The sequence below is a fragment of the Cheilinus undulatus genome, linkage group 6 (assembly GCF_018320785.1).
Source record: "Cheilinus undulatus linkage group 6, ASM1832078v1, whole genome shotgun sequence".
Taxonomy (NCBI): Eukaryota; Metazoa; Chordata; class Actinopteri; order Labriformes; family Labridae; genus Cheilinus; species Cheilinus undulatus.
In genome coordinates, this window is record NC_054870.1 from 41,266,091 (window position 1) to 41,293,401 (window position 27,311).

Below are 27,311 nucleotides of genomic sequence, written 5' to 3' on the forward strand. Positions count from 1 at the left end.
CTGTTTGCTTCAGTTGTTTGTAACAGCTTGAATCTATGTAAAGATTACTTTAAGGATAGCTGGCTTTCTAAAGAAAATTACAAGATGAAAAAAGTTAAGTTTTAAGTTTTAAGTTCATATTGAAAAGTATTTCTTAAGGATTCTTATTGCTAACCAGTTCTTACCAGTGTCTTAATTTGGGAAAATATTAAAGGAATTTTTCAGTATTTTTAAAGATAGTTGTATAAGGTACTTAGCAATATAGTGGCATTAGCCTCCAGGATTTCAGTGAGTGTTGCCCTTGAGGGATGATGTGCTTGGGGAAGCTGGACTATACAGTGCTACAGACAAGTACAGTTACATAGTCTATGTAATTTAGCGAGTTTCAGGTAAAAATGGGCCAAAAACTAGTGATGGCAGAAAGCTGAATAAGGTCCATAAAACAGCAGAATTCAGCAAGGCAGGGAACTGGATGAAGAGTGATGCAGACTGCAGGCGTCTGTTAGCTGCTATCTTCAATCAGAAACATCCTGAAGAAGTGTTGTGTCCCTCTCCTGACAACGGCAGCTCTCTGCATGGTCAAGGGCTCACAGTTTACACACCTAGACCACCAGGTAACTCTGAATGTCTCCTGCTAACTAGATTTTCTCTCCTTCTTCTCACTGAGTCTCCATCTGTAGAAGTTTTCCTCTGTGTACTATGGGTCATAAAAGTAACCCCTTGTATCCACAGTAAATGGCACTTCATCGCCACTGGAGTTGAAATCGCTCACTTTAATGTTCTTTTAGTTAATTTTGTTGTTGTTTCCTCCGACGAAGCCGGCAGACTCATACAGCTGATCAGATACACTGAGGCAGAAGAGTGTATAGCCAGAAACCAAAGTTTGCATTGCAGAAACAGTTCTAGACACAAGCTGCGTTTCCAAAATGTGCAAATTTTAAATAGCGCAATAGAAAACTGGTAATGGAAACACCTCTCAAATATCACTAAAAAGTTTTTAGCGATAGGTTTTTCAATATAGAAATATATTGCAAAAGTACAGTGGAAACACTTTTTCTGTATTTACACATTGGATCGCTGGTTTATGTGACAGCGTTTACACTTTTAAGAAGTTCCATTTTAGTGTAGTTTCACAGAGTAAGTAACCCAGTTAAATATAACAGATTTTCTTAACAAAATCTCCTAGCTTATTTGTTATGCGTTTACTTTTTCATGCTATTTCTTAAGCCAAAAGTACTTTGCCTTCTAAAATAAAAACATCTGGTAGATCAAAAGTTACAACATTAGCTTAAGCATTAAAAAAAGATCTTGCTTTGGATAAAAACACTACTCATAAATAGCTAAAGGGAACAGTTAAAAAGGGAAGCGTTTGATATCACAAGGGGCAGATGACTTTGGCTTGTCCACTGAGCTGTCTTTTTTTTAAGTGAAAGTAAAATGAGACATTGAAAGGTGCAGGAGTGTTTTCCATCACTTAGTTAACACTGCAGCCCTCTGAGTCAATGCTGCTTACGATATGTTAAAGGTTTCGACACTTTTTAAAAGTCTCTTGGGATTTTGTCTGTGTAGATTCTCATTCTTGTGACTTTGCAACTGGACCTAACCTCTTTATTCCCTCACTTCCTGTTCACTGCTCTTCCAGCTGTGCTGAGAAGAGGCCAGTTGAATTCAGAGAGGCTGTCTCAGCTCAGTCTGGGTCTCACTCTCATGTGACATTCTGGAGCAGACAGCAGAGTCCACCTATGTATTTGCTTTCTGGCCACTACAGTAAGAAGAGATCACTTTGCTCTCTGAGGCACGGGGAAAAAAAGGAACAAAGAGATAAAATGTGCAAAAAAAAGAAGACGACAGAGTGTGAAAAACTTTTTAAATGCCAAATGGCCAAAAAGGAGATACAGTAAAAAAAGTCTATTGGGACGCCAGCTGCAATCCTTTTTGTCTGTCTGCAAAGAGTGAAGATGATACATCCTGACAAATGGAGACAGGAGAGCACTGAGCTTGAAAGCCAAAGTGATGATTCACTCATTTTACATCTTTCTAGTTTGGACCATCAAACATATTCACATTTAGAGACAGCTGCTTGAGTCAGTAAGCGGTCAGTCCTGTAAAATGGAATTCAAACACACGAAGTGCAAATGAGGTCTCAAGTACATGAGGGGAAAAGTTCAGAAACTTCTCACCTAATCAACTGAAAACAAGGTTTAACACCTCTTGCTTCATTCTGATGCTGATGTTGACAAAAGGAGGACTGCTTTCATATCCCCAGCCAATAAGCACATATGTATGCATTTAAAAGTGACCTGATATGCTACACTGCAGCAGTTTTTCAGGAGAAGAAGGAAGGTTCATTGTCAGGCTCAAGGATACTTCAGCACAAACACAGTTGGAAAACTTGCTTACTATGATTTCAGTTTTCATATTTTCAGCTTTTACTTTTAGCAGATTACTTATCTGAATTTTATGGTAGACTTTTGTTAAATATTTTATCATGCTTCAAACTGTTGACAATAACTGACTTGAAATTCAGAATCGATATGTTTAAAAACGGTGCCAGAAAGAAGCACACCTAGTTTATTTCAAACCTTATTTTCTAAAGGAAATTGATGTTTCCCTTTATCACAGTGTTTAGTATTACTGAAAGAAGGGCAAAATAAGTATTTTCATATGAAGGCCAGCTATGGGTTGATCCAGCTCAAAGCCTAGTTTGAATGCAAGATGTAGTTTATGCTCTCCCAACATTGAAGGTGCTGCACCAGCTGAGATAGTTTCAACTTAGACTTAAGTTAAAACTAAATCTTACACCTGCGTCCTTCTAGGTGTAAAGTCCTCCATAAAATATGGCTGCCATAGTGATTGTGATGAGAGACAGGGATGACTCGGAGGATGATGAGGAGCTGAAGATATTATTGTTAATTTGGTGTCAGCAGTGCATCCTCCGTGATCAATAACACTGTTGTATTCTGTGAGCAGTGATCATTTCCATTGAACATTGTTAAATTATCTTGTGGTAATAGCGATTTCACCACTCAATGTCAATGTTGTTACTCTGTACTGGCTCTAAGTTTAGGCAAAATTCTTTGTAATATTTTTCCATCCACACTCGGCAACAGCGGAGGATAAACAGCAGTCAGCATAAGTTATTTTTAGCTGTTAGCCTGTTTAGAGACAATTCCATAGAAAAAGCAGCACTGGAACAAACACTAGATTAAAAAATTCTTTTCACTGATTGGTTAAGTGAAAACATCATATCTGTGACAATATTTGAGTTAGTTTGGATGTAAAGCTCAATGAGTTAAGATCCACCTTAGGCCTGTGGTGCAACCAAACATTGACACACCTTAACTCCTAACTTGACAAGTTTCATCATAAAGTTTAGTGTGGACTTTACACCATAACTTCAGAGAAAGCTTACGCACAGCTGGTGCAACAGGCTGCTGGGCTTCTTCTAACAACCTTTAGTAGAGGAGAGAATAAAAGACAACCCACAATTTGCATGAAGTTCATTCAAAGATTGGCTCCTGTTGAGCATTCATCAAAATAAGTGATCAATCAGACGTAACGTTGCTAGCACTAAATTACACAATAAATGTCAGACTTATGAGTCATGTGATGAAGAAGAGGAAATAAGGATGAGCAGAAATGACAACTATTTAATCTCATATATGGTAGCTACTTCTTTTCTCTTCATTTTCGCTTCTTATCAAAACATCCAATCAACATTTTATAGAGAGGGATTTTTGATGTTTGGATGACAATATATTGGCAAACTGTCAGATCATAATCATTGTGTTTCTCATTATAATTACGGAAGTAAGACAAAGAAAATAGAATGTTTTTTCGATTTGCAATTTATAGTGCTTTACATATCACAAGCTGAAAGAATGACAGAAACAAAGTAGACTTAAATAAATAACAGAAAACAAGAGAGAATTAAAGATGGCATGGATGGGTGGTGAATAAAACAAAACGATTCAATTAATACCGCTGCAAAATATATAGACTTTATCATTCATCTATTGGTTTTATATAGTTCACCCACGTCAAATCAGTTACATCTGTCTAGGGAAAGTGTAGTCAGATTCCCTTATTACCATGGTTTTCTTTTTCTATCCTCTTACCCCCAACCTTCCTTTACCCTGTGACATTTTTCACCAGGGGTAAGGAAAAGTAACCTGACACGCCAGATGGATTTGTTTCACGCATCCATCTGGGAAACCTTCCATAGACAGTGTTCAGGAAAGGGAAGAGCCTTTGAAAAAAAACCTGAGGGTGATTGGATGAATGTTTTGTCTGTCACATCTTTATGGGCCAATCAGAGCAACAAAACATGTGACGTAGCCGTTACCGAGATGCGCCGCTACTGAGGAGTAAACACCATAGAGAACTGCTTAACGTGAACCATGGTGACTGTAGACATGTCAGTACACGACTTTTGTCATTTTGTGACAAGACACAACTTACTGCTGTTCTTTGTTCTTCTTTTAATGAAGAAATGTCGTCAAGTTTTGATAAAACTTACGCTTATGCAGCATCCACACTAATGTCTTCCACCATAATTGCACCGGCCTCTTGTCATTGCTTGCTTATGTCCCGACTCTGCTGTGTCCGAAAGTACTGCCCCTCGACGCTGATTGGTCCTGTCACTTTCTAACCAGGCCCAAACTGTTCAGATGGGGGCTTTGCAAGATGGATTCGCCAGTGAGAAACACGGAAACGGGCGAATCCACCTGCTTTGCAAGGTTAAAGGAAAAGTGGATAGGAAAGGATTTAATGTGTAATTTTTTGGATGAACCCTGTGAATCATACACAAGGGATAAAACCTTCATAATAAAACAGGAAACCAGGAAACAAAACTGGGGAACAATGAGAACAAAACACAATAATAGAAATGGACAAACAACTGGATCCTTAGGGACTGACATAAAAAAGACAAGACAATAAAATACTGGGGAAAAAGCTACAAAAACAAACCAGAAGGCTCTAGACTAAAATAAGTAAACAACAACAAACGACACAGGAAATCAGAGGCCTGTACGACGAAGCTGGATTTTCTCTTATCGAGATAACTTCATTATAATAATAATAATAAAAATAATAATAATAATAATAATAATATCTTGAATTTATATAGCGCCTTTCAAGAAACCCAAGGACGCTTCAGGATTAACCCTGGATTTTCTGTACGACGACACTGGTTCACTTCTTACTGGGATAAATCACCGTGGTAACTTATGCTGAACGGCTAACCTGCTCTGGAGCAGGTTATGTTCTTGATACAAGATCAGCGAGTATAAAAGCACCGCCTCCTGACCAATCAGTTCTCTTGGAAAATGGCCTGCCCATTCTTAGAATATCCTGTAGACGTTGGTGCACGAAAGAGCGCTTAGGAGAAAAAGAATAATTAGAGATAGATGCAATCCTTTTGATTTACCCGATGACCCTATGCGAAAGGTATAGATCAGTGATACTCAACCTGTGGCTCTTTTGTGAGGATTTTTGGTGTTTTTTTCACTTACTTTTCACTCATTTAAGCTGCATTTTGCCATTAATGTCATTTATACTCCTATTTTTGCCACTTTTCTCCCAGTGTTTGCCACTTTTGGCCCATCTTTGCCACCTTTAACTTATTTTAATTGCCCCTTTTCACCACTTAGATCGTGGCTCTTGCAAATGTATTTTTTGAAGTAATTTTTGTAGAAAAACTTTCACAGCCTCAACATTCAGGTAGTTCACATCATACAGAAAAATTTGCAATGCACAAACATTTCACATTCAGTTAGTTCATTATCAGTATGTCTTGTCTCAATTTCCATAATTTATATCATAATCATTTCAAATCATAATTAAACAGACCACATAAAGAGGCCCACACAACACTGTTGTCACAGTTGAACTTTATTCAAGTCTTTTCAAGCGCACATTGACTAATGTGAACCCCAAATGCTTCTGCAGATGACATGTGAACATCAAATGACGGTCACCAGCCTTGTGGCTAAGTGGCCAGGGTCCGTTCATGACTCCCGGGTCTTCAGAGACTCTGCACTGTCGCAGAAACTTGAGCTGGGTATGACAACTGTACGTTTAATACTTTAATCATGTTCATAAACTGTATTTTGTGGTACTAATCAAGGTGAAGAATTAATATTACAACATAAAATTCGCTGAGGAAGCTCTGCCCCAAACATCTGTGCCGTAAAAAAGTGAAACTGAATGATCAGAGTGCTGTCCGTTTGTACTGTCTGATGAATTAATATTGTATAATCTGACGAATTTACGCATTAACAGAGTCAGCGATTTTCTGCCAGCATTCCTTCCTGGCTTTTGCTGTGGTGACAGTGTTGCTTCTGGCCTGGATGATTGCTTTAAACTCCTCATATTTTTTAAGAATGATTGTCTGTCCCTCCATTGAGAATTACGCTGCTCTGCAGGGTTTTTCTGTGTTTGCGTTCAGTCAGATGCTGCAAACACCATCCCTTTTATGTGAGTGCACACTGATCCAGATTGGAAAAGCCTGGCTGCAATTATTGAGTTGATAACCAGCTTCATCGTACAGCTGATCTGGATTGCAAATGTCTTGGTAAGTCAATCCAGCTAATGGAGAGATATCCCGGCCTTATTAATCCAGCTTCGTCGTACAGGCCTCTGATTTCAAACTAAGATATTTCACGGCATCATTTCCAACCCAAGTTTTTTTTATCAGTTGTAATTTGTAATCATAAAAGTGAGACTGTTTTTCAAGCTCATTTTCAGTAAAATTCAACCAATTCATCTGTCAAATATTACAACATAACCCATTTTCCTATTTTAGGACCCAAACCTGGCTAAACTAGCACATTTGTAAAAAAGACAGACAAGTTCTCAGGATGAAACCATACGTCAGTCTGAGTTTTTTTTACAAATGAATTACTGCAAGTCTTTAATGAAAAGGAAACCAATGACAGACTCCAGGATATCTAGTGATTGAGGAAACAAAAGACCTCATTAAACTGAGAAAAATCTCCACGTTCCACTTAAAACCGTTGACTGATCCATGCCAAGTACTACAAAGACATTTCCACAGCTGATGTGGATCACTGTAATTGGAGCTATCGACATCTTGGTTTGAGAGAGTGCAGAAATCTGAGTAACCCAAATAGAGCACAGCCTTACAAAGTCTATTTCATTGGACTGACCCAGTAACCTGCTTCTCTGAAGTCACTGTTGATTTGCCTCAGGGCCATATGACTTTTCTTTCTGAAAGTATGGTTCTGAAGCTTTCAAAAGCCAAAAACCACAGGAGGAGGTCACTTCAGATGCAACATCATGTTCTTGTTTTTAGTGCACATCTTAAAGAGACACTGCTCTTTCTGACCCCTGAAAAACAGTATTAAGATTTGAACACTGTGCAGCAGTGAATATTTAGACATTAAAGTGTTGTAAATGAAATATGTCTTTTAAAACTTCCAGTTTAACAGTGGCACAATGTCAATCAAATAGGAGGGGAGCCTGCACAACTTAACTGAGGTATGCCACTTGAAATCCCACAAGATTTTACAAGACAGTGATCTCTCATTACAGCCCAAAGTGCAGGAATAATCTTGAGGCAGTGAAACCCAGAGGTAGATCTGCCTGCTTGATGGTTTTAAAGTGTAAGGATGGAAAACATGAGTGAAAAATGAGTGGAAAATATGCATTGCATTATCTGTCTGTGCCTTGCTGTGGATGGTTCTCACAGCAGTAAATATGGAGAACATCTGGCTCTCAAATGTAGCTCAAAAACAAGGTGAGCACAAGTTGGGGACATTTTTCTTTTTGCCTGTTTTTTGTGTTGTGGTAATGAGAGAGGACAGGCTTAAGGAATACATCTGTGTTCCTATTATGAAAACACACGACAATGGATTCAGTTGTTTCTGATAAGCTCTCTTGAATTCTGTTTTTGCCATGAATGAAAGAGAAAATAGGATCTGTATGCATTAATTTAAGTAAAACAACATCAGCTGGGTCAACATTTACTGAAAACTGCCGCATGAAGCTCAGACAGGTACCTGGATTATAAGTAAAAAATTGTATTTCTAACAAGAACAAAAAAAGCCTTACGTTTATTTAAGGGAGAGCTATTTGTATCTTCTTAAATATATCTTGACAGGGAGGTGTAGGATCCAAGATTCTGCAGAAGATCAGTAAACATAATCTTCATGTTTTCACAGCTAGTATATCAGGATTAATACTAACAGATGGGCCGTTGGTTTCCCCTTTAGGTTGCATAAAGAGACTTCATATAACCCAAGCCATCAGTATACTTCATCTGAGAGATGTATGAAAAAGCCCTGCCATGTACTGTCCAAACTCCAAAAAAGTTGGGACACTGTAAAATATAAATTAAAACAGAATGCAATGATTTGCAAATCTCATAAACTAACATTTATTCACAACAGAATATAAACAACAATTCACATGTTGACACTGAGACATTTTACCATTCCATGAAAAATATTAGCTCATTTTGAATTTGCTGTTAGCAGTGTTTCTTCTATATACTAAATCCAGTGCTCAACCCAGTAGATAAAGTAGTAGTGCTAATGCAAGAAAATAGATTTGAATAAAGCTAATATAGCAATTTTATGAGAAAGCAGCATTATACAGTACTACTATTATTCAAAGTGTTTGTTAAGAAGGTGATATTTGCATAATTTCTTCAAAAATGAAAACGAGTCATTGAGAGAGTTCTGCTCTTGAAGGATTAGTTTGATATCTTTGATGTTGGATAATGCAGTGACATTAGCCTCTAGAGATTTCAGTGAGCATTGCCCCTTTTAGAGGGACCCGCAGGTAAGCTAGGCTATCAAGCATAGAAGACAGGTACACTATCTCTGTTTAATTTAAAAAGTTTTAGATTAAAATGGGCTAAAAAAAAACAATGTTGGCTCAATTGTACGTTATATCAAAAAGTTTGAAGCATTCTGTTTTTCACTCATAAAGCCCACTGAGTTTGGAACTATTTAAAAATATAAGCTTCAGCTACTGGCTGCTGATCTTCTGCCTCAGAGTATCTGATCAGCTGTTTGGGTCTGTGTGGGCTTGGACAGAGAAAAACAACAACAAACTAAACAAACAAACAAAAAAAAAACCTAAAACAAGTGGTTTTGATTTGAGTGACAATGACATGCTGTTTACTGTGGATATCAGGGGACACGTCTATGGAATTCACTAAGGAACAACTTTTATATAGGAATCCTTAGACAGAAAGAGAGAGGAGAGAAACTTTAATGAAAACTGGTTACCAGGAATGCTCCAGAGTTACCCGGTGGTGTAGGTGTATTAACTGTGAGCTCATGCCCACTGAGCTGCTGCTGTCATGAGTGGGACTTCACAACACTTCTTCAGGACATTTCTGATAATAGTGGCTCATAGATATCTACAGCCTGTATAATGCTATCCAGTTCCCTGTCTTGCTGAATTCTGCTGTTTTATGGACCTTGTTCAACTTTCTGAAGAAGCAGAAGAGTTGAATGGAAATTTGTCATCCAAGTAAGTTCATGGCTGTCGCTTTTTTCTTTTAATGGCAGATCATTAGATGAGCTACAGTCTGTATGAAATGTTCACTTTATGAAAACTATGTGTCTGCTGTTGAAGTGGAAAACTGAGCTAAAATAACAAGTTTTAGTTTAGTTTGTTGTGGTTTTCTCTGACAAGCCCACAGACCAAAACGTCAGACCAGATACGCGGAGGTGGATGAGCACCTAGTCGGTCGCCAGAGCTCACATGGAAAAATAGTTCCAAAACAGAGGCCTTCTGGGTGGACAATGAAATGCTAAAAACATTTCAATTTAGTGTGCAATTGAGCCAACATTGTTTTTTGGCCGGTTTATACCATAACCTCTCTAAATCAGATACTGTCTGCTACACCATATAGCCTAGCTTCTCTTCTGGGCTAAACCAGGCTAATGGCACTACCGTTTCCACGTACCTAATATGACCCAGCTTCAAAAATACTGAAAAAACCTTTAAACTGTTGGTCTGCACAAGCATTTGCTACTGAGCAAACTGGCTCTGCTGTTGAAGAACTTCATATAAAATACAGGAAGGGCTTCCAGTGTACCTTGAGTTGAGAACTTTTGGTCCATCTTTACTTCCAAGGTAAGGAGAAAGCTTAAGAATAAACCACTCTTCTCTTGACTTGAGTCTTAAGTCAGAAGTAAAACAGAAGAAGAAAATTATTAACAAGCAAACATATCAATAGACTGATCTTCATAGCATCTGACCGAGCACTCCCTTCATTAAGTATGTGGTTTGGATGAAATCTTGTTGGATCTTAAGAGACTGTTTCCCCTTCGGTATTCTGAGAGATGTTTTAAAGAGAACTTCTCCCTCACAAGGCCCTGGTACCATCCACTTTTGAACACCTCTCACATACTTGATACGTATGTTTCAAAATAAATACTATGGTGGGAACATATTACTCAAATGACGGTACACATGGAACATATTGATTTTAAATGGAAAGGCTTTTGGCTCTGGATTTAGTGATAGACCCGCTGGAGCCCTCCAAATATTTCATACATTTGTGACTTTTACAGCTTCAATCTGGCCAAATCTTGGCCGGTTCTTGTCGTAGAATATGTTTCGTGACACACATCTGAGAAAAGATACAAGTGACAGCCAATGCAGATTGACTTGTTAATGTAAACCAGATTGATACAAACTGATAATGCACTGAAAAGGAAAGGTTTTGATTTTCTTCACAAATTTGAGCATTTAAAAAAAAATGGCCAGATATTCACCTGAAACAATTTGTGAAGGTGTTAATCGATCTATTGTAAGGGTTTAGATTTGTTTTATTATTTATAAATGGATCAGTCTGGATGAATAGAGATTAAAACAATATCCTAACTGTATCACCTAGAACCTGTGCTGGCAAAAATATAGGTAGTGCCCAGTAAATAGTGCCAGTATGTCCTGTCAAGCAAAATAAAATGTGCTGGGTTACTGGTGTGGAGTGAGGGAGCAATGCTCTGACTGATGAAGTGTGTCTTTAAACTCTGCAGATAACTGTTAGTCAGTCAGTAAATGGCCATGGACCAAAGTTTCCACTTTCAGACTTGGAAACCCAGAGGCTTCGTGTGCTGCAAAGCTTAACTGAATGGAGTTACACAGATGGACAAGCAGATTTAAAACATGTGCCTTCAGTCCAAAATACAGTCAACAAGAAGTCCTATGAGAGGTCCAGCAGAGGATGTGATATCGAATTGTAAAAGATTTCTGTTGCAAATGTTGGCCTACTTCCTTTGAACTCTTCCAAAGGAAAGTCTTTAACTGGACAGTTAAACATTTCCAAAGGGAGTTGTTGCACAGTAAATACTATGGAGCTTTTGTTACAAGACACTTAAAGTACAATGCTAGAAATAAATGCATCTCTGAGCCCACTGACCATCTTACTAAGACAGCACAGCCTCTTGGGCACAATGGACAATCTCTATAGGTTTGGTGTAGCAAGCAGTTATTAGGTAAAGCAGGAAAGATGTGGGCCAGGACCTCTCTTTTGTCATTATTTACAGTTGGAATAGTAGGCGGTAGTAGACACAAGGATGGGTTTGGTAAGTGAATAAAGGGACTACTGTGTACAGAGGAAAGTAAAAAGTGATGAATCAGAGGTGGATTGGTTACAGATTAGCAATGCCATTTCAATCCACCTCTTTTTCTCTCAAAGCTCTTGAGCTGAGTTTTTAGCTAGTTATAAAACCCACTGAAATGAATACTGATACCTCTATAAGACTTACAAAAGAAAAAGATACAATACAAACAATTCTATACAAACACATTTAAAGACCTGTGAATAAGGCAGGTGTCAAATTAGGTGATTTGTAGCAAAAAAAAGCAGCCCTTTCTTCTTCAGAGATAGACTGCGAGATAGACTGTTGTATACATTCACTGCATGGATATATTTCACATTCATCTTGGAAGAGTTTGAGAAGGGCAGGACTTTTCAAGAAATTCTCAGAAGGTGATTAGAGGAATATTCTGTCACATTAATTACTGACCAATCAGAGTGTAAAGAGAACATGGGGTAGTAGGCATGCGCAACTCCAGTAGTAACCTGAGTTCAACAGGCTGGCGCTGCTGTAGCATATGAATGGTGGAACTTGTTTGTGGATATAACTCATGCAAAGGCTGGTCAGGAGAGGACCAGAAACACTTTCTCTGCCAAGAAATGCTTTTTGTGTGGCTCAGATGCTGATGTAATTTATGAACAATGGAGGTTGTTGGTGGATAAAACTCATAACAAGGCTGGTCACAAGGTGTGCAAAAATATCTTCTCTGCCAAGGGAAGCTTTTGGTGTGGCTCTTTGCTTTTATTTTTATTAAGAAATGTGGCCAGGTTCTGATACAACTGCCGCTTTACTATGGCTACATTGCTACACTGGCTGCAGCCAATGTACATACCAACTTACAGTCTGGTAAACCCAGCCCCTAACAACTACAAGTTACTGGTTCAGCATACATATCTTTTTACATACCTTATCTTTAAAGCAACCAGCTGAAGCATACAAAATATTGTTGACTTTTGTCAAACATAAAAACAATATTAACTTTGACTTAGTTCTTGCTCTTTAGACAGTTTGGGACAGACAGTTGGGATCTGATTGAAAAAGGTAAACTGCAGAGAGAAAGTGGAAGCAGGTCCTGAGCTTAACAAGCACAACTTTGTATACATTCTGAGTGGAACTTTGCAGCAAATCACAGAGTGGAACAACCCTGCAGGCAGCTAGTCATATAAGTGGATCAGCCCAGTGCACAAAGGGAGTCACTGGATCCCACAGGGTTATGGCACAGACACAGGAAACATTATCTGATTGGACTACAAACTGACCACCACTGGTAAAAGCCACAGAGAGATTTCGGGGTTTTCCTAAAAATGAAAATAGTATCCGTCCAGGAGGCTTACATTCAGAAAAAAAAAGAAAGTTTATCATCTCAAAAGTGTTCGTTTTGTAGCAAGCCGCTGAATTGTTTGGGTTGTTTAATGCAGTGATATATTCACCAACACTCCTAAACACAAATCTATACACAACATAAGTCCGTGAGAAGCTCTACAGCTCCAGGCTAAACTTTCCTTGAGGACATTCAAGTTGATCTTAGCTTAATTACAAACAGATGCATTCAGGCCACACACACTTGATTGTTGTATAGAATTCTTTCATTGCTTCTAGTATAAGCTCTGTGAGGTCACTGACAGATAGTCCACCCATCCTAAACTTCAGGATGATCTCAATAAGCCCTGCTATGTGACCTCAGCCTGAGGACATCATTCTTTCCTCACAAACACGTTGAACTCAGAGCAAGTAGATATAGTGCAGACCTGTGTAACAGACTGACCCTGTCAACCTTTTATGAAACTATTCATAATTATAACAAACTACCTTGTAAGTCAGCTGTTCCCAAGAACCAACAATGTGTATTTGACAACATTCACAATGCTAAAACACATCATTTGAACTCTTGGTCTAAGACTTAAGATGTGAAGTCCTGGACTAGAGACACGACCTCTGGCTGACACTGACACCCTTATCTCCTATCTTTGCTTTTAAACCTTTATCCATTATACCTGTCTGAGATGCTTCAGATTAAGAACAGTCTTGTGACAAAACACTTAGTTTTTGAAGTGCTTCCCAGGCTAAGGCTGTTAAGGCAAGTAGTCTTTCATCACTTCTGATGAGGGCTGAATGGTTAACTGCTTTTTTATCATCAAGTATGCCTAAGAGGCAGTGACTCAACTAAAGAACACATTTATGAGTCATATACTCCATCAGCATGCACCATTTGACCAATCAGATGGAGTCCTTGCTTGATGCATGGGCCAATCCGATGACTCTCCAGTTAGGAAACATACTTTTCGACTAATAGGGTAAAACTAGATAGCGGCAGATATTAGCACAATTTAATAGACAGGAGAGGCAAGTGAGGCAAATGTGAAAAACAAAAACTTAGTTGAGAAAGATAGCCCCTGACATCTGGGTTTATTTTGCAGACAAGTTTTGAGAGACGAGCTACAAACCAAGGCATAATGCAGGACAGTTGTGGCTTCTTCCAAACGGAAATATGACAAACCCTTCTCACCAACTGCAGAACAACCTAAAGAACACTATACAAACACTAAAAGCTATCCAAACACCAAAAACAAACATGTTGAGAAGCAGCAAATCAAGAACCTTTTCATTTTTAAAACAAACATCTATTTCTTAGAGTTTTGCAGTTGAAACTCCTTAAAAAACACATCCAAAAGACAAGTAACAGGGGCCATTCCTCATTGTTTTGTAAAAGACATAATTTTGCTCATAAAGTGGATTCAGTCTTCTATTTAAAGTAAAAATGTTAAAACGTGTTGACTTAAATGTCTGTCCTAATTAAAAATTGTATCATTTCATACAATAAGAGAGAAAAGCTGTTATTATTTTTTAGTTAATGTTGTAAGCAATCCCAGAATGCTTTGTTAGGAGCTTGCATCATTCACCTTCTTTTTTTTTTTTAAAAAGCACACACTTTTATCAGCTATTTTTTGAAACTGATCCACAAAACGAAAACAGTGGTAGACTGCTTTGTAAATGCAATTTATGGAGAGCATTTCACTGAATACAGCCTGCAGTTGTAAACAAGAATGAAGCAACAGAGATGGGTGGTGGTGAGCAGTGCGTCTCTTTCTCTAATCGTCATCTTTAGTTTTTGTTTTCACTGACAGCCACCTGGTGGTGGAATTTACATGGTTGTTGTAGCAGCTATACTCTGTTTTTACTTACCCCCATACCTTAAACCTTTACAGAGCTCTCTAAGGCTCAAGTCAGAAAGAAATATTAAGAGCTGTTTGCAAATCTATACCCACGGTTTCCAATCTGCATGCAACGTTTTTCAAACAGTTTTGCAATGATAAACCATGTGCACCAACTGCAAATCCATGTGCAGAGTTTGCAGATCCAGGTGCACAGATACCTTGCCAGTTATAAGACACACCAAAATGTTTGGGCCTTATAAAGTGTGGCATCTAATAAAGCAGAAAACCATATTCCACAAACTTGTTTATCTCAATATCATCATCAGGATACTGTAAAATTTTATTGCACATTCTCCTTATATCATGGCAATTGTTTTTTCTTTTTTAAAGATGATCCAAATCACTAATCTGTAAACCTTTGGTTGAAAGACTTCCTTGCACTGCACCAAATAATCGTTGGGTACTTAACATGGATTGCATATTTGATTTGTGTGCAGAATTGGAGGTTAAAAGGATTATAAACACTCATTAAAATTGTTGCCTGTGTTTATTTCCTCTGGGGTGTTTCTGCATAACAGTCTCTGGTGTGTTCTGGGGTTTTTAATGTCTAATGTCAAGAAGATAAAAGTGAAAGTAAGAAATTAGGTTCTGTAAGGGGGGCTCTAAAGGAGAAACCTGGCACAGCAGATAGAATGTTTCATTTATCCATTGCATGGACATATATCACATTCATCTGCAAAATCTTCCATAGAAAGCATTTGGAAAGGCAGGAATTTTCAAAAAAACTTTTGGAAGGACATTGGACAAGTGTTTTGTCTGTCATATTCATTACAGGCCAATCAGAGCAATAAGAAAAAATGAGGTAGTACTGCACAGTTCCTGTAATAACCTGAGTTCGACAGGCTGCTGCTGCTGCCATAGCATATGAACGGTGGAGCCTGTTGGTGGATAAATCTAATGCCAAGGCTAGGGGAGGAGCAGAAATATCTCCTCTGCCAAGAAATGCTTTCTGTGTGGCTCTTTGCTCTTGTTTTAATGTTGTTTTTTACTCTTTACTTGGCACAGAAATATGGTCCCGTTCTGATAAAACTGATGCTATACTAGAAGTACATCCAAGCAAATCACTACACCAGTGGCAGCCCTTGCTCGTGGCTTCCAGTACGATTAAACCCTGCCTATAGCTACTGCCATGTTCTCCTGAAATGATGCTGATTGGTCAGATCCATTTTCAGACCATGCACAATCATTTCAGATTAGAGCTTTGCACGACAGATTTGCCTGATGACAGACAGGGAGTCTGGCCAATCCATCTGCTTTGCAAAGTTACTAAAGGACTGGCAGAGAATAAACAAAATCACAAAGACAAAAATTTACAACCAGCTCTTACCTCTGGTGTTGCAGGGTTAAAAGTCACATTGAGCACCGTGTCTGAGTGTCTCTGAAGCTTGTGAAGGTAGCTGCTGCTACGTATGTCATACACATAAGCCTGAAATCAAGGAGATGAAATACATGAACAAAAGCAGTCATGAACTTTTACCATATCGGACATGACACATTTACAATATGTAAATAAGTTTCAATGACCCATTTAGTGATCTCATTGTTGGTGAATTGTGCACAAAAAATGCAAACATTTAGACTTAACTGGACTCATGAATTATTTGTAAAACAACTGCATACAAAGTCAGGGAAAAGACACGTGCAGATACAAACTGGATGCAGATTTGCTTTAGAGATTATTCCAACTTTTTTGGTCAAACTCTCTGCTCATCCTGTTTAAAGTTACAATTTAATCAAAACAGATGTTAATGTTTTTATCATTCCATATGTTTTGGATTAATTGTCACCTATACACCAGAATCTGGGTCAACTGTGGCAAAAAAGCTGCTTCAATGGTGTTTTAATGGTATTAAAGAGTTTCACGTTTCCTGGCAAACATGCAAGGCTGGGAATGTAAACTACTCTGTGTATAATGAAAAGCTTTTCAAATTTACATGTCTGCCACCATGACAATAAAATCTGCGAGTCCAAGTGTGTGAACAGGACCAACGAGCTAGCAACCAATGACTGACACAGTTCTTGTGGTTTCCCTGCAGTTCTACCTGCTGTTCTCCTGGCTTTTTATTCCACTACCTCATGGCCAAACAAACCCTAAGTTCTAAGTAACATCAGGATTTGAACACAAAAAGCAATTCAGTACTGTGTGAGAATCAGTTGGTGATCAACTGGCTGACTAAGACCAAAAGCCTCTAAAGGAGAGAGGGTGAATATCTAATTCATAAAAAATATGGGAATGGATACATAGTTTGTAAAGTGGAACATGAAACTAGCAAGGTAAGTTAGCACCATCATTTCTTATTCTTAGTTTTTCAAAGACCATGAATTTCTCATCAAAAGGAGAGTCTCAGGATGCTCCATTATTCTGGGGACAGTGAAAAGTACGCTTTGGATGAACAAAATCTTTACCTAGGAACACACAGAGACAAAATTGAATTTTGAATACAAGGTTTTTAAGCTATGTGTTTCTATATACGCTATATGGACAAAAGTATTTGGTCACACCTATTAATTATTGAACTCAGGTGTTTCAATCAGACCCTTTGCCACAGGTGTATAAAGTCAAGCACCTGGCCACGCAGACTCCATTTGTAAACATTTGTGATACTAAAGGGGTCGTTCTGCAGAGCTCAGTGATTTCAAGCACAGTGCTGTGATGGATGCCACCTTTGCAACCAGAGGGTTTGTGAGATTTCATTCCTGCTGGATATTCCACAGTCAACTGTAAGTGATATTATTAGAGAGTGGATGCATTAAAGAATAACAGCAACTCAGCCAAATTGGAAGACAACATAAAATCACAGAGCGGAGTCAATGAACGTTAAGGTGCATGGTGTGTAAAAGTCACCAACACTGATGACTGTGACTGTTTCTCATATTCATGCAATGAATATATGAAACAGTCTATCTGGCGTGTCAGGTTAGCTGTTTCCTGGCGACAGGGCTTTATGTTTTACACTTTTGGGATCCTATCATTCTCAACTCACAGACATAAAGGAAAGCACAATTGCACACCCAAAAAAATCAATCACTCTGCCAAAACACACAAGTCAGTCCGGCATTTCAACAGGCAACCCAGATAGTTGTGGTCAGCCATATACTAGGTTTTAAATTAGTCTTGTTGAGAATTACAAGCAGTTAGCTTTAGTTATTTTTAGCCGTTAGCCTTTTTAGAGACAACTGCAGCAGCGCTGTAACAAACAAAGGGTTAAAAAATACTTTTCACTGATTGGTCAAATGAAGTAAAAATGTAATATCTGCAACAATATTTTGGTTAGTTTGGATGCAAAGCTCTACTAGTTAAGATGAACCTTAAGTCTCTGTGGTGAAACAAAACAGTGACACAACCTAAGTTACAACTTAGTTTTAACGTAGGGTTAGTGAGGACTTTACACCCTAATTTAAAACAGGACTTATGCAGACCTGGTACATCAGTGTCTGACCTCATAAATATTCTACTGAATGGATGGGCACAAATTCCCACAGAAACACCCCAAAATCTTGTTGAAGCCTTCCAAGAAGAGTGGAGTGTTTGAGTACATGTTTAAGTACATGCATTTGAATACAGTGTCATTACAGTCCCTGTTGGTGTAATGGTTAGGTGGTCAAATACTTTTGTCCATATAGTGTACCTTCATGCATTAGAGCTTTTTGCTAATATAACCAAGGAGCGTCATATTTATGTCTGTGCCATCAGAGCAGGTTTTAACAGATGTGGTGATGGTTGTTAGTAGACGACAGCTCATCAGATTCCTGCAGCTGGTTTGTATTATGTTTCCCTGAAAAACTCCTCCAGTGATCCCTGTCAAACAGTCCGTGGGCAGAGCATCTTCTGCCTGAGGAAAATGATGTGTGTGGTGCCTAACAGGATATTAGATACTTGGAAGACAAAAACTCTTTCAGGAATGCCCAACAATCAAATGAATCCTTGGATGATTTAGTTTGAATAAACACTGAAGCACAGAGCGGGGAAATGAGGTATGAAAACTTAATGACCGAACACATCTTGATTAGCAATTTGAATAAGCAAACTGTTATGTTTGAAATAGTCTCTTTTAAGTCAGATCATGAGAGGGAAAGTCAAAACACAGGAAAATAATACATATTTGAAGTGAACATACAACCGATTAATATCGCCCACACAGAAATCTTATTCCGCTCAGAGAGATTTTGGCATTATCTTTATTGGAAAATCTGTAATGTGATCTGGGGAGTCTTTTTAGGGAATTCAGCTCCTTTTTTTCCATGATTGCTTTTTGATATATTAAGACAAGTACAAATGTGTCTGGCTTAAGGAAGTCTCAGGGCAGCTACAAATAAATACGGCGCATCTCACTACCAAACGTTCTCCCAATTTCCGAGAAACGCTGGAGATGTCAAATCTTGACAGAGATGCTCTCAGATGTCTGTGCTGAGCTGAGTCCCTATAATTAATAATAACCAGCAGCATGCATATATTATTCCATGACTTTCAATAAGCAGAAGGAAAGAGGGATGGATACGGAAAAGGGAGGCACTCTTCTGAAATTGTCTTGAATGTGAGTTTAAGGCACAGTCTGGAAAAGCAATTAAATAGTTTTGCTTCAACATGAATGTTGAATTTGACTTCTATGGAAAAAGGCTACAGTCCAAATAAAAATCTCTGAGTCAAGCACAGTACTCACCTAAAATGATTATGAAACTGATAAAGAAATGCTTTGTTTAGTTCCTTCTTTTTTACACACAAGTGAGGTATCACCAATAACTCATTTTAAGTGAATACTTTACCACCTGTAGGTCATTGAAGCCACTCTAAAATTTAACATATGTTGCAGAGGATAAGAGAAAAAGATTCCCCTTTTTTAATTGCAGACATTTCTTATCATAAGAATTTGTGAAAACATCTTAAACGGATGTATTTTTGTTGTTTTGCGAGCAGCAGATCCACCAAATTCACCAAACAAGACCCTAATAAAAAGAGTCATAATCAAGCCTGGACTCACTTATGCAGCAACCTGCTGTCACAGCCCTGTCTTTCTACGTAAGTATATCTCAATGAATCTTCCTTCAAGTAACTTGATTCATTGTTTAGCTGAAATGAGCTGGGAAAAAAATTCAGAATAAAAGCATTCTGTACAAATGAAGGGATTTTCACAAAGGAAAAGCTAAAGCAGGCTAAACCAGAAGTGTTGTTATACTGTGTTTATCTTGCCTGTGCCATATTCTACCAATGTGGAAACAGAAAGCTTCACTAATAGTATAAGTTTAGAGAACAACTTTATTAAACAGAAGCTTTTAAACTTGTGGCTTCATCAGGGTCATCCATAAACAAACTGCAAACACATTCTACCAATGTGGACGTACACGTTTGCTACTACCAGGTAAATATGGCTCTCTATGGCTTTACCTGTCTATTTTGGCAGAAAACCAAATGGGGCAGTCAAAAAATTGGCGAGCCCTGCATTCTCTAGATCTTAGGTACATGACATATGTATATCAGGTGCATGAGATGAGGCACTCAAGCAGGCAGTCTATAAGCAACGACTTGTTAACATGTAAAACCAAAGGAAAATCAAGCATTTCATGTGCACAGTCTGAAACAGGCCTAATGTGTCCTTAATAGGCAGCATCTTCAAATGTAATGTCATCTTTTTAGTGCAAATTTATGAAAAAGGTGGTGTGGCTTACACATTTATCCTCAGAGCCTGTGGCAATAAACCGACCACATGGAGACACGGCTGAAGAGCACGGATGGCAGCGGTTTAGATGGTTCTCATAGCGGCGCACACAGCTGAGGAAAGATGCAAAGAATTGTGAGGAATTTTGGGGTAAAACACTTAGACCTGTTTAGGGTGAAATCAAATCAACACATCACATCTAGCTTCCACGGCAACAGGCATAGAAGAACAGTAAAACTGAATATGGTTAAATACTACAAATGGTGCTGCCATCTTGGCTGGTCACCGTGACTACAGTGTCTACTGCCGCTCACTGACTATGACTGTGTTAGAGGTGTTTCGTTTAAAAACAATAGACTACCACTGATATAGATTCCTTAATCAGATAATCTATATTGATATTACAAGTTGAAATTTAAAGTTTTTTTTTAATTTTATTATTATGTTATGTATACAGTCATATGGCCAACCCACATGGGCTTAACCAAGAATTTATCCCATCAGGGATCTGAGTGCAGAATAGGTGTTTTCACTGTCATGGAACAAAAGAGGAGAACGAAGACAACAAGAAGATTAAAAAAAGACTAATATAACAGACTATCTTGTCTTCTCTTCAGACTTTTGGGATAAAATAAGCAAGCCTAAACACATCAAATTTCGCACCTCAATGACCAAAGGACCAGATTTAAACTGTGCAACTTCTAGATTAACATGTTAGATGTTGTTTTCCTATGCCTAATACCTATGCCACTTGAAAGTACGCTTAGTAATTTAACAGCCACATTTAATAATGACAAGCTAGAATATATATGAAATAAAATGTTCATTAAGCCATAGTCCAGTGTAACAGGTTTCTGTGGAACACTTAGTAGCCTCTGCCATCAGTGAGTGAACGGGTTAGTGTAAGTCAGGTCAGGTATGGGAGCCTGTGCCAGTTTGGCAGTTTGCTGTGTTAACCTTTGTTTTGTACTGCTATGGCCTGTGGATGATCATCCAGGCCTGCACCAGGCCAATGCCCCATCTCTTTGGGTATCTTCCCTCTCAGATGCTGGATCAGGCCTGGTAAAGCGCCAGGCACCTGTAGAAGCACAGCTGCCGCTCCCGCATCCATCTGCTGACCTTTCACATTCCTGCTCTCCTGAGCACATCAGCATTAGACACAAGGTCTTACCAGAGATACCAGAAAATACACTAAAGGGAAGTCATCACAAAGGAGTCCAGCTGGCACCTCTGGCCATCAGTCAACAACCAAGCCTCACAAGAGTACAGTAAGACCTGGAGGTCCAAGTACAGAAAGACTCTGACTTTCATCCACATGATCAGATACAATAAGCACCACACGCATTGCCCTGCAAACCCATTGCTCTGTGTGCAAGGCTAAGTCTGCGGTTGATCTCGGCGTCACAGTTAGAGAGGCTTGATGGATTAAGTATAGATAAGTGAACTGCTTCCCAACTAGTACGTGTGATCTGTAGTGTAAAAGCACTTTTGAGTAGTCAGCACAGCTATATACATTATTATTTTATAGATTGCCTGGAGATTTACAATTAAATACCATCTACGAATCCCTCAGAGATGAATAGATACCCCTGTTATCGACCCTTTTTGAGGAATATCTGTCCTCTGTAAGCTCAGGGATTTTTTTAAAGTGTCTGCTCTCATACAGGGGGGCTCTTCGTCAGGTCAAAGCTTGTGTACAGTGCCCTTCAACAGGTAAAGTTTGTCTAAACTCTTAGGCCTACAGCAGATGAAAACTCCACAGGTTCTCCCTAATGTTTACATCAGTATCAAAAACCAAGTTAAAACAGAAAGTCATTTTAAAAGAAGAAAAATGTTAACTTCTTTAGCCAGCTCTTTTTCAAATTAAAATATTAAAATGAGATTCCACTAAAATAATGGTGGCTTGTGAAACTTCCATGTTCCTCATACTCATCTATGCTGTAAACTACAAACTGATGCTTTAGAATAGAGATGCTGTTGGTAAAATGGTGGTTATGGAGGGGGTCACTCATGAGTCTTGTAACTTTTGGTTGAAATGGTCTATAGAATAAGCATTCACGGTCTACTGGTTGTAAGAATTATAGCAGAACAACTAAGAAGTATGCCATCATGCAAACTTGAACTTTTACAAATATCTGAACCAGCTGAAGACAAGAACTTGAGCATGACTCAAGCAAAACACAGGAACTAGAAGGTTTTATTTGACGAATGGCCCCCTTGTGCAACTTTAGTGCAGTTTGTTTTGCTTTGCAGCAGCATGTAATGTCTTTACAATGCTGCTAACAGCTAGCTTAGTGAGGGTCTGTTGATGGGTTGGCATGTTGGCAGGGCAGGGCTTAGACAGCTTCCTTTTTATTCACATGTTAATGTCATTAAGCTGGACTAAAAGTAGGTCACATTCACCAGTGACCATAAAAAAAAAATCCACACTTTTCCCCAGTGCCAGTCAGTAGGTTAATAAAATTGCTAAGCAATGAATACAAACATTATGAAGTTCATAATGATGCATTATTTTCGAGACTGTCTTGAATAATTCCAAGTTATGGAGGATCTGAGTTCTTTGCCTGAACCTCTCAAAAGAAGTAAGTTCTGGCTGGCTGCAACAAAACACCTCATTAAACTCAGCTGGTTCAGCCAAAAACCATAAGGGTCTTGACAATGGTACAAGAAGGGCCACCTGACTGACAAGAAGAAAAAAACATTGCTGTAAGGGTTTCTGGATGGATGTAAGTAGCAACAGTCAGGCCTAGCAAAACAGTTCATCCGAGCAGGCCTGCCAGAGCTGGCTAACATGGTTGTGACCTGGTTTTTACCGTGCCAGAAAAAAGAAGACCTGATTAATTCAAGCACAGCCAATCAAATGGTAATAAATTAAAATGAGTACACAGAGAACTCAAGGTGTACATCATTCTCAGTTCAGGAAGTGATGGACTATGCCAACGCCCTTTGCAGAAAGTTATCTAAATCTCAAAGGATTCATCATTTTTTTCACCTCTAACAAACTTGTTTTAAAAATACTTCTGACTTTGTTCATGTTAGATAATATTTACACACTGTAAAAAGTCTAATTTAAGCAAGGGTATTAGTCTATTTTTTTGTCAAAAATCTGCTATTATACTCATTTAAAGCCACAATTACCTGACAAGTCCACTGTAACATGTCAAACTACCAGTGGGTAAGAAAAAATGTACTTGTTTAAGTCTTGATAACAGTGTCGTGTTTAAAACAGCACATATCATATCAAGACCATCTAAAAGTTCATTTTGCTTACCCACTGGCAGATATTTTTTTTACTGACAAACAATTTAGGCCTTATTTTTTCCTTCTTATTTCTTGAAATAAAATCAGGGATTTTTGGCTTTTTGGGGAGCATTTTCCAAGACATTTCCAAAACATTTTCATTGACAATCTAGCTGATATTACAAGAACTCATCTAACCTCACACTCCAGATAGAGTGTATTACACAAATCCATGGCATGGGAAATGCATTTTATGGACAAAAGTATTTGGCCATCTGACCATAACACCAGCAGGGACTGTAAATAACATTGTATTCAAATACATGCAAAAAAACAAACAAACAAAAAAAAAAAAATGCCATTTAATATGGAGCCCCCCTGCCCTCCCTTTTCTGCAGCTATAAAAGCCTCCTCTCTTTCTGGAAGGCTTTCTACATGATTCCTGAGTGTTGTTGGAATGTGTGCCCATTTATTCTGTAGAACATCTATGAGGTCAGGCACTGATGTTGGATGAGAAGGTTTGGCTCGCAATCTCTGTCCCAGGTCATCCCAAAGGTGCTCGATGGGGTTGCGGTCAGTGCTTTGTGCGGGCCAGTCAAGTTCTTCCACACTGAGCTCATTAACCTTGTCTTTATAGTCCTTGTATTGTGCACGAGGGCACAGTCATCTTGGAATAGAAAAAGGGCCTTCCCCAAGCTGTTGCCATAGAGTTGGAAGCATAGCATTGTCCAAAATGTCTTGGTAAGCTGAAGCTTTAAGATCGGCCTCAATGCACAATGCAGTGAGGCAAGTAACGTTCTCCTGGCATCTGCCAAACCCAGACTCATCTTTCTAACTGCCAGACAGAGAAATGTGACTCATCACTCCACAGAACACGTTCGCTGTGATTTTATGTTGGTTTCTGCTTTGTGGCTGAGTAGCTGCTGTTCCTAAATGCTTCCAGTTTCTAATAATACAATTTGCAGTCAACTGTGGAACATCCAGCAGGTATGAAATCTCATGAACCATCTTATTGCAAAGGTGGCATCCATCACAGTGCCACGCATGAAGTCACTGAGCTCTTCAGAACAACCCATTTTGTTTCACAAATGCTTTCAAATGGAGACTGGCTAGGTGCTTGATTTTATACACCTGTGGAGGCGGGTCTATTTGAAACACTTGAATTCAATCCTTTACAGGTTTGGCCAAATACTTTTGTCTGTAACAACCGCCATTCTCTCCCTACAGACTTGAACTGACAGGTCATTTTCTGACCAGGAACAATTCTATCAGCTTGCAGCGTTGCAAGATGGATCTGCCTGATGATGTACATGAAATCTGGCCAATCCATCAGCTTTGTAAGGTAAGAATGCTTCATGCTTATACACTAATACGTTCATTTTTGTGTAAGTGATTTAAAAGATGTGCAGTCTATGACCATGACCTCTTACAGGCTTATAAATGATGATGAATTAATTATATGTAATTATGTCAATACATTTGCAGATGTAAAGCTCTTAATTTTAAAAATCTCAGTTTGTTATAGTCATGTTTGGGAATTTATAACCCAGTTTTTCCTCCTTACTTTCTCTAAAATTAATGACAAGGTTATGTAAATATAAGGAGCAAATGAGCTGCAGCTATCACTGATTGATTTTCACTGATTCCATCAATCAATCAGATGAAAACTTTACTTGCTTCATGTAATATTAAGTATATAAAGAAAAAATAGAATAAAATTTAGGAGAGAAAAAGGTTTTTATAATAATATAATACAGTGCAGTGTGACACAGTCTTAGACACCCAATTAAAATGGGCTTCATCTGTCTTATCCAGCAACTCTGCATCAACAACTTACTGAGATAACCAAATACAAAATAACAGCAGCAACAAACTGTAGCTAAGACTGTGACAGTAAAACTCTCAAGTTAGACCAGAGGTTTTCAAGCTTTTTTTGCCCCAGAAACACCTAAGATCAAGCCAAAATCTCAAGGCACACCATTTTTATGTCCTAAGTAGCCTCTATAACTCATGTTTCAGTGTCTTTAGTTGAATGGTTTTGATACTAACTACTTGCACAGTTTCCCACTTGTCTCAAGGCACACCACTGGGCCTCAGCACATCATTTAGGAACCACTGAGTTAGTGTTTAAAGTTAGAGTCAGGTTTGCTGTGAGTTTTAACAGCCGCTGACTGATTACTTATGAAATATTTTCACTATAACCTGGAGAAATACACTGACTTGACTTTATTTTTGTTTTTGCAGTGGACACGTAGAAACCTTAACAGGGTTATTTATCATCTATGTCAGTGCTACTTGGCCCTCTCACACTTGTGTATCTGTTGAAAATCCCCTTCAGTAAATCAGAAGATTCAGGACAGCAGCAGAGCTGACACAACCTGTCACCATCACACTGATAAGAAACAGGTTAACTACTTTGTATAAACACTTATCTGGTTTTCTAGGTCAGAATGTAGATCTGATGTTTTGACTGAGGGAGAGGAGATGCTGGGCTGAATACCACACACACTCGGTGTTGTGTGAGTGATGACTCGCTGGTATTTGCCTGATGACAAACACAGACTTCATTTGAGGGTTTGATCCTCTTAAAGTGGAGCCTATACTGTTACTGAATCCACCTGGGTATTCAGCAGCAATCAGCAGGCTGATCCCGGCTTAAATGCCCAGCCAAAATACTTCACCCACTTTGAGCGTGTCAGTGCAAATCAGGTGAAAGAGTGCCTCTCCTTGTCATATTTGATATTACTTAGTCTACCTATATTATGTACATAATATCCAGCTCTGCATTAATATATCAAAATATGGAATTTCTGCCTGCCTTAGGGGGATACAACACTGAACTAAAGAGAAACCATCTGTTCCTTCTATCTTTAGTATCAGAGTGAATACTATTTACAAAAAAGGATCTCCCAATACAGGGACCGTCCTCATTCAAACCCATCATTGGAATACCAGAGGTCAGTAAAAGGTGTCTGCACCAATACTTACACCAGTCTAGCAGTTTATTTTACTTCACAGCTCTTAAAATGTGCCACACCTACAGGAACCGTTATCCTTCTCCTCTGTTATGTACAGTGACTGTGGCCATAAACTCTGTGTTTGTACATGTATAGTACATTCATCATCTGTGTTTACAGCTTGTTGTAGCCATCATGTATAGCGCTTCCCTAGTTGTTTGACTACTCAAAGTGCTTTTACACTGAAGGTCACACTTACCCATTTACACCCTTTCAATCCACATTCACACACTGATGGCGAAGGCTGCTGCACTATAGAGACAAAAGTTTTTGGCAACACCTGTAAATCACTGAATTCATGTGTTTCAATCAGACCAATTGCCATAAGTGTATAAAGCAAGCACCTCTCCATGCAGTCTCCATTGGAAAACATTTGTGATACAAAATGGGTCGTTCTAAAGAGCTCAGTGATTTCAAGCATGGCACTGTGATGGATGCCACCTTTGCAATAAGACAGTTTGTGAAATTCCATCCCTGCTGAATATTCGACTGTTAGCTGAAAGTAATATTATAAGAAAGTTTGGTTGAGGAGGGAAAATGGTATAGGGCTGTTTTTCAGGGTTTGGGCAAGGCCCCTAATCTCCAATGAATTGCAGTCTTAATGTTCTAGCATACCAA

The 27,311-nt window shown here is 38.6% G+C and overlaps 1 protein-coding gene across 1 annotated transcript in view; it reads right to left on the bottom strand.

The window, feature by feature from the left end:
- Positions 1–27,311, bottom strand: part of wdr27 (WD repeat domain 27) — a 77,423-nt gene that overhangs the window by 10,099 nt on the left and 40,013 nt on the right. The window contains exons 22-23 of the mRNA XM_041789137.1: positions 20,447–20,549; positions 16,110–16,208 (exon numbers count right to left, since the gene is read on the bottom strand). Of these exons, the coding sequence (XP_041645071.1) occupies positions 16,110–16,208; positions 20,447–20,549 (202 nt within the window). The remainder of the gene's footprint in view (positions 1–16,109; positions 16,209–20,446; positions 20,550–27,311) is intronic.